Raw genomic sequence first — 12,083 nt, 5'->3', positions numbered from 1 at the left:
CCCACTCCTCAAGATGCAGCTGCTGGCATGACTTTGGGTCGGTCACATGTTCTCTCAGAGCTGTTCTCTCAGCAGTCCTCGAGAGAGCGCTCTCAGCCCCGCCTACCTCACAGGGTGTCTGTTGTGGGGAGGGGAAGGGAAAGGAGTTTGTCAGCCGCTCTGAGACTCCTTTGTGTAGTGAAGGGTCGGGGTATAAATCCAATCTCTTCTTCTTCTTCTTTTACCTCACAGGGTGTCTGTTGTGGGGAGGGGAAGGGAGAGGAGTTTGTAAACCGCTCTGAGACTCCTTTGGGTAGTGAAGGGCGGGGTATAAATCCAATCTCTTCTTCTTCTTTTACCTCACGGGGTGTCTGTTGTGGGGAGGGGAAGGGAAAGGAGTCTGTAAGCCGCCCTGAGACTCCTTTGGGCAGTGAAGGGCGGGATATAAATCCAATCTCTTCTTCTTCTTTTACCTCACAGGGTGTCTGTTGTGGGGAGGGGAAGGGAAAGGAGTTTATGAGCCGCTCTGAGACTGCCTTGGATAGTGAAGGGCAGGGTATAAATCCAATCTCTTCTCCTCTTCTCTCCTTTTGTTCCAGCAGGGCATTCTTCCCATTCTCAAACCACATTTGAAGGACTGTCTCCTTCTGTGTGCCCCTCTGCCCCAACTATGGTGGTCAGGCAGCCATCTGCTGGCTATACCGCCACCCAGGGTGGCCTGCCTGGGATTGCCCGGAACTTGGGCCTTTCCAACCGTGGCTCTGGCTTTGTGGAAGGGGCTCCCTGTAGAGGTGACCCCCCCTCCCAGAGATCTTCAGGTGCTGCTAAAAGGCCTGCCTGTTTGCCAGGGCTTTTGAGCAGGTCTGAATGGCAGGCGTCTTTTTTCCCCCCTTCTCAAATCAGTTTTATTCAATTTTCTCATTAACATTAACAACAGGCGTCTTTTAAGGAGTGGAGGAGGGAGAGATTTGGGTGGGTTTTGCTATTTTAATCGTCGGTTTGAGCCGGGGATGTTTTAACTATCGTTGCAAGCTGCCTTGAACGACAACGAAAAGCGAGACAGAACTGCTTTAATACATCATAAGAATCAATAAAGTTAATCCCGTAAGGGCTCACTTGTATTTGTTGTCCTCGGAGGGCTGGGTCTTCGGGGGAGTTTCAAACCTGGCATACTCTTGATCGTACCACATCTGGTAGAAATACGTCCTGCCGTCGTCCTCGACCATTTTGATTTCCATATCGAGTCCTCCCTGTGAGATGGAACGGTGTGGGGAGGGGAAATGCAGAGATCACATAAACAGGAGGAACTGTAGTTCAGTGGCAGAGCCTCTGCTTGGCATGCGGAAGGTCCCAGGTTCAACCCCCGGCATCTCCAGTTCAAAGGACCAGGCAGGAGGTGATGAGAAAGACCTCAGCCTGAGACCTAGGACAACTGGCTGCCAGTTTGGTGTAGTGGTTAACAATGTTCCCTCTAAGCTACGGAGTCCTGTGAGCAAAAAGTTCTACTTTGTGAGCTACTGGCATTAAAGTTGTGAGCAAGCAATCTGGCTGCTGCATAAATTAGTTTGCTCCGGAGCCCTCCTTCCTGAGCTAAGACAAAAATGTGTGAGCCAGAGGCTAAAAATCTGTGAGCTGGCTCACAATAACTCAGCTTAGAGGGAACATTGGTGGTTAAGTACGCGGACTCTAATCTGGGAGAGACGGGTTTGATTCCCCACTCCTCCACTTGCACCTGGCTGAATGACCTTGGGCAAGCCATAGCTCTGATAATAGCTGTTCTTGAAAAAGAGCAGTTTCTGTCAAGAGCTCTCTCAGCCCCACCTACCTCCCAGGCAATGTTCCCTCTAAGCTGAGGAGTCTTGTGAGCTAAAATCCCACTTTATGAGCTACTGACATTAAAGTTGTGAGCGAGTGATTTGGCTGCTGCATAAATTAGTTTGCTTTGGAGCCATCCTTCCTGAGCCAAGACAAAAATGTGTGAGCCGGAGGCTAAAAAACTGTGAGCCAGCTCACACTAACTCAGCTTAGAGGGAACCCTGCTCCCAGGGTGTCTGTTCTGGGGAGGGGAAGGGAAAGGAGAGGGTGAGCCGCTCTGAGACTCCTTTGGGGAGTGAAGGGCGGGGTATAAATCCAAGCTTCAAAATTTCCACAAATTTTACATCTCTATTCCGCACACACCCCCTTCCGTGCTCTTTCTCTCTGTCTGCTGTCTCTTCACGAAGAGTATTATCCACTGAAGGTCCCCTCATCTTTACAAAAAGCAAGCAACCAAAGCCAACCCTCTGCCTTCTAAGAACTAAGTTACTACAAAGACAAACAGGACTGACTAAACTTGAGAACCCGGCAGCCAGAGCAGCTCCACGATGTTACCCTACCAGCCATGGGGGAGGGGAGCATTGCCCCTTCTGGGAAATCCCGGAGGACCTGACGGCCCAGGGGGGGAGGCACTGCCCCTGCCAGGAAATCGCAGGGCCGGAGGTTGGAGGGGGCTTAGCTCACTGCCCCACAGCATTTTACACCCCTGGTTTCAGGCAGAGGTCTTTTGCATCACCTACTTCCTGGTCCTTTTGAACACGAAATGCCGGGGATTGAGCCGAGGACCCTTGGGCATGCAAAACAGAGATTCTACCACTCAGCTATGGCCCCTCTCCATGGCTCTCTGGGGTCTCAGGTGGAGGTATTCCACATAGCCTACTGCTTGGTTCTTTCAACTGGAGATGCCAGGGACTGAACCTGGGACCTTCTGCATGCCAAGCAGAGGCTCTTCCACTGAGCCATGGCCCCTCTCCATGGCTTTCTAGTATCTCAAGTAGAGGTCTTCCACATCATCTACTGCCTGTTCCTTTCAACTGGAGATGCCAGGGACTGAACCTGGGACCTTCTGCTTGCCAAGCAGAGGCTCTACTACTGAGCCATGGCCCCTCTCCATGGCTTTCCAGTATCTCCAGTAGAGGTCTTCCACATCATCGACTGCCTTTTAACTGGAGATGCCGGGGACTGAACCTGGGACCTTCTGCGTGCCAAGCAGAGGCTCTACTACTGAGCCATGGCCCCTCTCCATGGCTTTCCAGTATCTCCAGTAGAGGTCTTCCACATCATCGACTGCCTGTTCCTTTTAACTGGAGATGCCGGGGACTGAACCTGGGACCTTCTGCGTGCCAAGTAGAGGCTCTACTACTGAGCCATGGCCCCTCTCCATGGCTTTCCAGTATCTCAAGGAGAGGTCTTCCACATCATCTACTGCCTGTTCCTTTTAACTGGAGATGCCAGGGACTGAACCTGGGACCTCCAGCGTGCCAAGCAGAGGCTCTTCCGCTGAGCCACAGACCCTCCCTATTGAAATACTCCATCGTTCAGAGGATAAGAAAGTACCCTCCTCTGCAACAGCCAACCAGCTTGCCAACACACCTCTAGAGCCCAGTTTTCTGAAGGCGCTTTATAGATGACGTTGACTTTGCCGTGGATGTAAGCGAGCTGCATGTCTTCACATTCGTCCACCAAGAAGAGCTCCAGAGGGTCGGAGGTTGCTCCCAGGACGGTGTCAGTGCCACGGCAGAACCAGTGGACGTGGAACATGGGCTCGTTGTTGGCATCCTCCCACATGGCGGTGATTCTAGGGAAATCGAGGAGGGGGGCAGGAGAGAGAGAGAGAGAGAGAGAGAGAGAGAGAGAGAGAGAGAGAGAGAAATGAGTTCCCAATGAGGATCCAAAGTGAGGGTCTTTTGTGGTCTGCAATACTTGTTTTCTCAGCCTTGAAGTACATGGGGCAAAGAAGGGGTATTTGCCAGTTCCAGGCAAAGGGCGAAAAAGCACCACTACATCCTCGATCGTCCTTACAACCAGCCAGTAAGACAGATCGGTATTACTGCCCCCTAACTCTGGGGGTTGCCAGTTCTGGGTTGGGAAATTCCTGGAGATTTGGGCAAGGAGCCGGAACAGGATAGGGTAAAATACCATAAAGTTCAAACTTCAAAGCAGCCGGTCTTCAGTTCAAAGCCCAACATCTCCAAACAGAGGATAAGAACATAAGAGCCCTGCTGGATCAGACCAGTGAGGGTCCATCTAGTCCAGCCTCCCGTCTCACACAGGGGCCAGCCAGTTCCTCTGGAGGGCCAACAACAGGGCAGAGAGGCCGAGGCCTTCCCCTGATAACAACATCAGAAGATAAGACCAGGGGTCCATCTAGTTGAGTATCCTGTCTCACACAGGGGCCAACCAGTTTCTTTGGACAACCAACAACAAGGCATAGAGGCCTCGGCCTTCCCCTGATGTTGCTTCCTGGTTCTGGGATTCAGAGGGTTAGTCTCTCTGAATGTGGAGGTTCCCCTCAGCCACCATGGCTAGTAGCCACTGACAGTCTTATCCTCCATGAATCTATCTAATCCCCTTTTCAAGCTGTTTATTCCTGTGGGCATCACTACATCCTCTGGCAGCGAATTCCATATTTTAATCACTCTCTGTGTAAAGAGAGTGATTGTCCGTCCTGAACCTATTTCCCCTCAGCTTCACTGGACACCAGTGTTCCCTCTAAGCTGAGTTAGTGTGAGCTAGCTCACAGTTTTTTAGTCTCCAGCTCACACATTTTTGTCTTCGCTCAGGAAGGATGGCTCCAGAGCAAACTGATTTATGCAGTAGCCAAATCGCTCGCTCACAACTTTAACGCCAGTAGCTCACAAAGTCAATTTTTTGCTCACAGGACTCCACAGCTTAGAGGGAGCATTGCTGGACACCCTCCTGTTCCAGTACTTTGGGAGAGGACGAGAGAGTCCTCACGTTCACTCAAGAAGGATGCATGTTTATCCCCGAGAACACACACCTTGCCAGGTAAAGAGGTTTTGTGGGGTCGTCAGGGCTGACGGAGACACAGTCGCCCACCTGCAGCGTCTCCGAATCGATGCACACCTTCTGGTAATAGTTCTTCTTACCGTCACTCTGTAGTCCGGGATAATAAAAAGAAAATTACCTTTGCGGGGAAATGACAGGTAGGTGCCGACGACTACGTTCCAAGCGTACTAAGGTCACTCGTTTCCTGCCTGCTCCCCTTCCCTACCTGGCAGGTGAATTCTACTCGGCACCCTTGTCCCACCTTTCATGACTTTTCTTGGGGGGGGGGGTGTCTTATGATACAATTTCTCCAAGTGACTCCAGCCTTCCAAACGAGATCAAGGTTTGAAGAACCCAGCTGCCAGTACAGTACAGGACTGTTGCGTATTTTGGGTCTCGGATTTAATTTACATTATTTATCTGTGATATTTATAGTTCGCCTTTCCCACTGGGATTCTCAAGGCGGATTACTATTATTTTTGGAAGTAAGTCTATTTGGGTAAATATTGGAAGTAAGTATATTTGGGTAAAGTAAAATAGTTTTTAAACACTGGATGGAATTTTCAATTGAATTATTAAATATCAATCTGAAACAATTTTTATTTTTCGGTAGAGCATTCCAATTTTGGTCCTATTTTATTAATTTTTTATTTATTGTTAATGGCCTTTCATGTGTTACAGGGAATCTACTGCTTGTTATAGTTTGAACTATGTGACCTCTGAAGAAGGCTCTTGTGAGCCGAACGCACCAGGTCATACACTGTTCCCTTTTGTGTGTATCTGTAACTTTGAACATTTTATGAGGCTTTATTTGGGCTCCTACTAGGTTTTTATATGTCTTTGTTTTGTACTCTTACCTATGTTTTTAACTTTTGGCCCTCCATTAGTTTTCTAAACTTCCTTTGGATGTTTGTGCTTTGTTGGTTTAGATATCCCCCCCTCTTTCTTTGGGGGGGGACTACTGCAATGCTCTCTACATGGGGCTGCCCTTGGGGCAACTTCGGAAGCTGCAGCTGGTGCAGAATGCCGCAGCCAGGTTGTTGATGGGTCTCCCCGTGAGGGAACACATCCAACTGGTGCCGAGGGCGCTGCACTGGCTGCCTATAGCGTTCCGGATACGCTTCAAGGTGCTGGTTATGACCTTTAAAGCCCTTTATGGTCTGGGGCCTGCCTACCTGCGGGACCGCCTTTCCCCGTATGTTCCCCCAAGAGCACTGAGATCTGAGTCGCAGGACTGTTTAGTCCCCCCTGGCCCTAGGGACGCCAGGCTAACAACTACAAGAACTAGGGCGTTCTCCTTGGCTGCACCAACATGGTGGAACCAGCTCCCACAAAAAATTAGCGCTCTCCGGGATCTCCACCAATTCCGCAGAGCGGTAAAGACGGAGCTGTTTCGCCTAGCGTTTAATAGCCCAGACCAACTATCACAGCACTTTATGGCTCGCCGCCCTGTGTAAACTGTATTGTTGTGTAAATCTGTGATTTTATTGTATTGTTATTGACTTATTGTTTTAGATGTATTGTATCATTTTATTGGTTTTAATGTTGTAAGCTGCCCTGAGCCGCTTTTGCGATAGGGCGGGATAAAAATCTAATAAATAAATAAAATTATAGAGTGAGTCAATATAATTGACATGATAGGACATGGAGGAGGAGGAGGAGGAGGTTGGATTTATACCCCGCCCTTCACTCAAGAGTCTCAGAGCGGCTTACAAACTCCTTTCCCTTCCCCTCCCCACAACAGACACCCTGTGAGGTAGGTGGGGCTGAGAGAGCTCTGACAGAAACTGCACCCTGTGAGGTAGGTGGGGCTGAGAGAGCTCTTTCGAGGACTGCTCTTTCGAGGACAGCTCTGACAGAACTATGGCTTGCACAAGGCCATCCAGCAGCTGCAAGTGGACGAGTGGGGTAAAGTATTCATTTATAAACTATTTATTTAGTTAGGGTTTTATTCCACCTTCCCTGCGAACGGGCCCAGAGCGGATGACAACGAGAGTTAAAACGTTTCACAATAAGGATTAAAACATTTCATAAAAATCTCCCACTATAAATAATCAAGACAGGTTTAAACAACGCAGTACACAAGGCAGCTGGCACGGCAGTTCGATATGGTAGCTATAAAAACTGGGGCCACTGGGCTGCAGACCAGGTGGGTCTTCACCTGATGGGCCGTTCAAAGATGGAAGGCTCAGCAGGGGAGACGGATGGATGGAATCACTGGTCGCCTGCCGCCTCACCCAAAGTGGAACAGCTCTGTTTTTACAGGCCCCGAGGAACTGTAATAGGTCCTGCAGGGCCCTGATCTCCAACGGGAGCACGTTCCACCAGGTCGAGGCCGGGGAAGAAAAAGCCCAGGCCCAGGTCGAGGCTCAATGGATGTCCTTTGGGCCGGGGACCACCAGCAGATGCTGGTCTGCTGAGTGCGGGGCTCTCTGGGGCACATAGTGGAATAGGATTAAGGCTGCAGAAATATGGAACCAACCAAGAGTCTAAAAACAGAACTGAAGTATGAACGTGTCACATTAAATGATGCCAGATCACACGAGCCGTTTCAGCCGCTGCACCGGAGAGACTCCCACGCCGCAAGCAGCCACCTCGGAAGCGGAACCTCAAACGCCTCCCTTTTCCAACTGGCTGAACACAACATCCCCACATGACCAGAGTACCTTGACAGGATCTCCCACCCAGGAGATCCGGCTCTTGTTTTGCTTCTTCTTCCTCCCTTGCAACATCTTCTTGGGCGAAGGCATCTCGGGGATGTTGTCGTCCACCTCCTCGTCCTCGTCGGCTTCTTTCACCGCCAAGTTGGGACATCTTAAAACAGAATATAAAAATGCGCTGCGTCTGCAGTGGAGAACTGCGGCCTCAGCGGTTTGGCAATACCCCCAAACCTTCCCAGTTCCCCCCTGGATACCCACATTTTGAAGATTCTGGCAAATGAATTTAAAAAAAAAAATTACCTCCTCTGCATGCAGGCCTGCTTTGACTTCCCACTACCGCCAAACTTGATCATATCCTGGCAAGCCTTGCATTTGCCACACTCTGGCTGCTGGCAAACCTGGAAGGGAAGGAGGAGGTGAGAGGCGAAGCTAGGACGACTTCACAAGGAAATTGGTATCAGGAGGTGTAAGTGCAGCCGGTGTGCTTCAAGCGGGCTGTCGTGATCTGGGCTGTGTAAGCATGGCCTAGCAGGCCCAGGGAGCCTGGCTAGCAGTAGGGGAGGCTGGGCCTACAACTCCCAGAAGCCCCTGAGAGGTTTTGGAGCCAAAATTGACCAATAGGAAAAGAGGAGGGCTTGGAATAAAAGATCTGGGGCAGCAGGAAGAGTTCTTCTTCCCAAGAGACAGAGCCAGAAGGGACTGAGGCTGCTGTGGGGGAGAGACCCTCATCCTGAGGGAAGGGTGAGTAGTTTAGTGTCACTTGGAATAGTGAGCTAGGGGCAATATATTTAGACCCGTTAAGGCATCTGATTTCTTTTCACCCACTTACTGTTATTCTGCACCTTGTTGTTTGACCTCCTATAAAATAAACCTTTTCCTTGTTGTACTCTGCCTGGTCCTCACGCCTATTATTCGGCCAAAAGGGAGGTCTGAAGGTCTTGGGAGGGTGCTCTGGGCCTTCTCAAGGGATCCTAAATCCAGAGTGGTGGCAGCGTCAGGTGACACCCCCACCTGAGCCGTGACACGGGCACATTGCCAGTGTGCTTCAGGGGGGAAACGTATATTCAGCCATGAAGACGACTTGGTGAACTGAGAAGAGTGCCAAATGGGAACTCGCTCGGCACTCGGGTACTATTCGAACTCAAAACCTACAACCTGGGCTACAAAGAGAAGGCGCTGCAAACTATTAAAATTAAAAGGCGAGATAAAATAAAGGGCAAGAGAGGCAGGAAGCGGCAACTGTTCTCCTTGGAGTGATGCAGGAGTCCTGGGAATAAAACTGGAAGGAAATGGTTGCGTATGATCCGTGAACTGTTCTGTTTTGTGGAACAGAAGTTCTGAAGACATGGGGCCGGGTCTCAAGAGCTTGCAAGACTGCCTTGTTTGGGAGAGTTTCAGATGTCTAAAAAGTGTTGAGCGTGTAATAGGAGGAGTCATTTGGAGAGAAAAAAACTGGTGTCCTAGGAGAAGACAGGTATGTGGAATTAGACATTTCCCATACCACTCTACCACCGGCTCTTTTTTTTGGGGGTGGGGTGGGGTGTCAGAGCAGAGAAACAAGCCCTGCTCCTCAAAGCTGCCTCCTCCCTTCCTGGTACCATATCAGATACGGGACGGATGCACAAAACCTCTCTTCCGTATAAGACATCAAGATGACAATTCAAGTGGAGCACAGGGATCGGAACCACAGCTGCCGTGTTCCAAACAGATGGGCAAATCCCAGAGGGCCTTCTCTCCACACACACACACACACACACCCAAATCCGCATGATCTGTTTTGAGAGATTTGTATTTGCATGAACAAACTGCAGACTTGGCCAACCTGAAAAATCAGCAGTGGCTGAACATAGCCTAACTCAAACAGGACACAGTATTTTGTTCCAAGACACTGAAAGGCTGGACAACACATCCAATTACCATGTCAGATTACATAGGGAAGCCATCAAAATTCATAAACCTAAACACAATTTCAACAGGAAAGAAGAGAGTTTAAAAAATAAATAGGGCATGGCTTCCTGCCCTGAAAGACACAAAAGGCTCTACATCTGACAACAGCACTACAGATAACATTAGAATCCACATGCAAAAGAACCTCCTCAGGAAACAGGAAACCTCCTCAGGAAACAATCCATATACAAAAGAACCTCCTCAGGAAAGCGCCTCCATTAACATGTTCACACAGCCTGGGGAACTCCTACAAGATAATGACTCAGCCCTACCCCCCACCTTCCTGAGTAGATATAAATTACCTGCCTACCATTTTTCTTCTCACTTTGACACAGAGAGTACTCCGTCTTTCTGCATTACACCTCTGAGTATGCCAGTCACAGCTGCTGGCGGAACGTCAGGTCCTACAATGCCAAGACCACGGCCAAACAACCCGGAAAATCTACAGCAGCTACTATCTACAGCTAAATCTACAGCTTAAATCTACAGAACTGTTTGGCTGGGAGCGGCATGGTGGCAACTGAGTAGGGATTTTGTGGGTGGGGCCTGAGGGGGGCGGGGTTTGGAGAGGAGAGGGATGTCTAATGCCACAGAGTCCACCTTCCAAAGCAGCCATTTTCTCCTGGAGATCAGCTGCGACCCCAGGTGACCTCCAGCTACCATCTGGAGGCTGGTAACTGTACAACTGAGGGAGGGGTAAAGGGGGAGGAGAACATCCTGGGGAGACCAGAGACGGAAGCTGGGAAGCCGCAGGTGAAGTTGGGAGTGTCACTCCCCGGACATCAGAGCCCGATGCTGGCAATACAGACACCACTCACACACCGTACGCGGAATATCACCCGAAGCGGCCTTAAACTGAATTAGATCCTTGGTCCATCGAGGACAGTATATTCTGACTGGCAGCAGCCCTCCAGGGTCTCAGGCAGAGGTCTTTCTCATCCCCTCCTGCCTGGTCCTTTTTAACTGGAGATGCCTGGGACCGAACCTGGAACCCTTTGCATGCCAGGCAGAGGCCCTCCCACTGAGCCACAGCCCCTCCCTGCCGGACCCTACCTCGCAGACCCCGCAGCGCCGGCGCTTCATGGCGTTCTCCTTGTCCTCCTCCTTCTCGTTCTTCTCTATCTGCTCGGAGAAGAAGGTGTCGAAGATCAGGTAGACCAGCTTGGTGGTGGTGGCCTTCGTGGGGCCTTTGTCCTTGTCGATCTTGGTGGGGTGCCGGATGGCCTGCCTTCGGGGGGGGGGGGGAGAGATGACGGGTGAGAACGTTACACTCTTGGTCTCTGCACACCACTGAAGGAGCGCCTCATCCCTCATGAACCTGCCTGGCTACTACGGTCACCTGTGAAGGCCTTGCTTTGGGCACCCCGCCTTCTGAGACGAGGCGGGAAGCGACCCCGGAGAGGGCCTTCTCGGTTGTGGCACCGAAGCTCTGGAACTCTCTCCTCGGAGACACCCCGCCTGCCCTCTTCTGTGGCCCTCTTTTGCCAGCAGGTGAAGCCCCGTTTTGTATCCCCTCAGGGATCCCTACTTCTTAACCAATGCTTTTAATTGTTTTGAATGTATTTTAACTCTGTTTTGTGCATATTTTAACTGTTGGGTGTTTTTTTTTTAGAAGAAGGAGATTGGATTTATACCCCGCCCTTCACAACTCAAGGGAGTCTCAGAGCGGCTCACGGAGGGACATTCGGCCGTACGAGCTCCCGATCGCAGCCAGGACAAATCCACAAAGTCCTGTGCTCTGCCCTCCTCACGAAAATGATTTCTAGTCCGGCACGCAACAAACCGCCTTCCACGCTGGCCCTGAGACGGGCGTTCGAAGGAAGTCCGCCCAGCTTCTCTGCGGGGCAGCCGCCGCCCTACCTCTTCCCCAGCGTGACTCCGGCCAGCTTGATCAGGTCCCTCATGCAGGGGGTGATGAGGACGGGGGGCTCGTCGCTGTCTCCCGCCTCGTCGTAGCTCTCCACCTGCTCCACCACAAACTGAGCGTGCCGCAGGAGGGAGTCTTCCGTGAAGCGGTTGAAGTTCAGGCCGGCGGGAGGGACGGTCGTCTGGAGACAAATCGCAAGGATGTAACGCCGTTCACCGTACAGCAGGGGGCCCCCCAAAACCTTTTCGAGCCAGTGGGCACCTTCAGAAATCTGACACAGGGTGGTGGGCGCAACCGCAAAAATGCCTGCTGCAGGAGGCAGAGCCAGTCACAGAATGCCAAGGGAGTGAGTTCCTGCCGAAATCTGATTGCAGCTCTTTAGCGTTTCGGGCAGGAGCTCTGCTTATCTGCGTGCTTTTTTGGGGTTGTCCCATAACTACGGGGCTGCCAACAAAAAGGCCCTGTTTCGTGTGCCCACCAGATGAGGGTTTTTTTGTATTTTATGTGTGTGTGTGCACCTGGAAGTCATGGTGATCTCTGGCGACTGACCCCCACTGAGGGCCTGGAGGGTATTCAGAGAGGTGGCTGAATGAAGCCTGCCCCCGCCTCCCGACTGCTTGGGGGCGGGGGAGGATTCAGAGTTTCTCCTGTGCCAAACTGACCTCGATCTTGTTCAGCAAATCCTCATAACTGACGTCAGGATTGTTCTGCAGGAATTCCACCACAATTTTGCTCATGTAGATCTTCTCCTGCATCAGCGCAAAGATGGGGGCGTACTCCTCGCTTGATTCCATCAGGATGTAGTC

The 12,083-nt window shown here is 51.0% G+C and overlaps 1 protein-coding gene across 1 annotated transcript in view; it reads right to left on the bottom strand.

Moving 5' to 3' along the window:
* The window catches only part of LOC107117018 (DNA (cytosine-5)-methyltransferase 1-like), a gene marked incomplete at both ends in the record, with an annotated part of 52,658 nt that overhangs the window by 25,580 nt on the left and 14,995 nt on the right, over positions 1–12,083 (bottom strand). The window contains 8 exon segments of the mRNA XM_015419050.1: positions 1,096–1,229; positions 3,388–3,592; positions 4,796–4,911; positions 7,470–7,617; positions 7,764–7,861; positions 10,464–10,645; positions 11,263–11,458; positions 11,940–12,083. The exon segment at positions 11,940–12,083 is cut by the window's right edge and continues 7 nt beyond it. Coding sequence (XP_015274536.1) covers positions 1,096–1,229; positions 3,388–3,592; positions 4,796–4,911; positions 7,470–7,617; positions 7,764–7,861; positions 10,464–10,645; positions 11,263–11,458; positions 11,940–12,083 — 1,223 coding nt within the window.

Source organism: Gekko japonicus, unplaced genomic scaffold (genome assembly GCF_001447785.1).
Source record: "Gekko japonicus isolate JY-2015 unplaced genomic scaffold, Gekko_japonicus_V1.1 scaffold5387, whole genome shotgun sequence".
Lineage (NCBI taxonomy): Eukaryota > Metazoa > Chordata > Lepidosauria > Squamata > Gekkonidae > Gekko > Gekko japonicus.
Note: the sequence above shows the minus strand (reverse complement) of the source record. Positions and strands in the feature narration are given on the sequence as shown.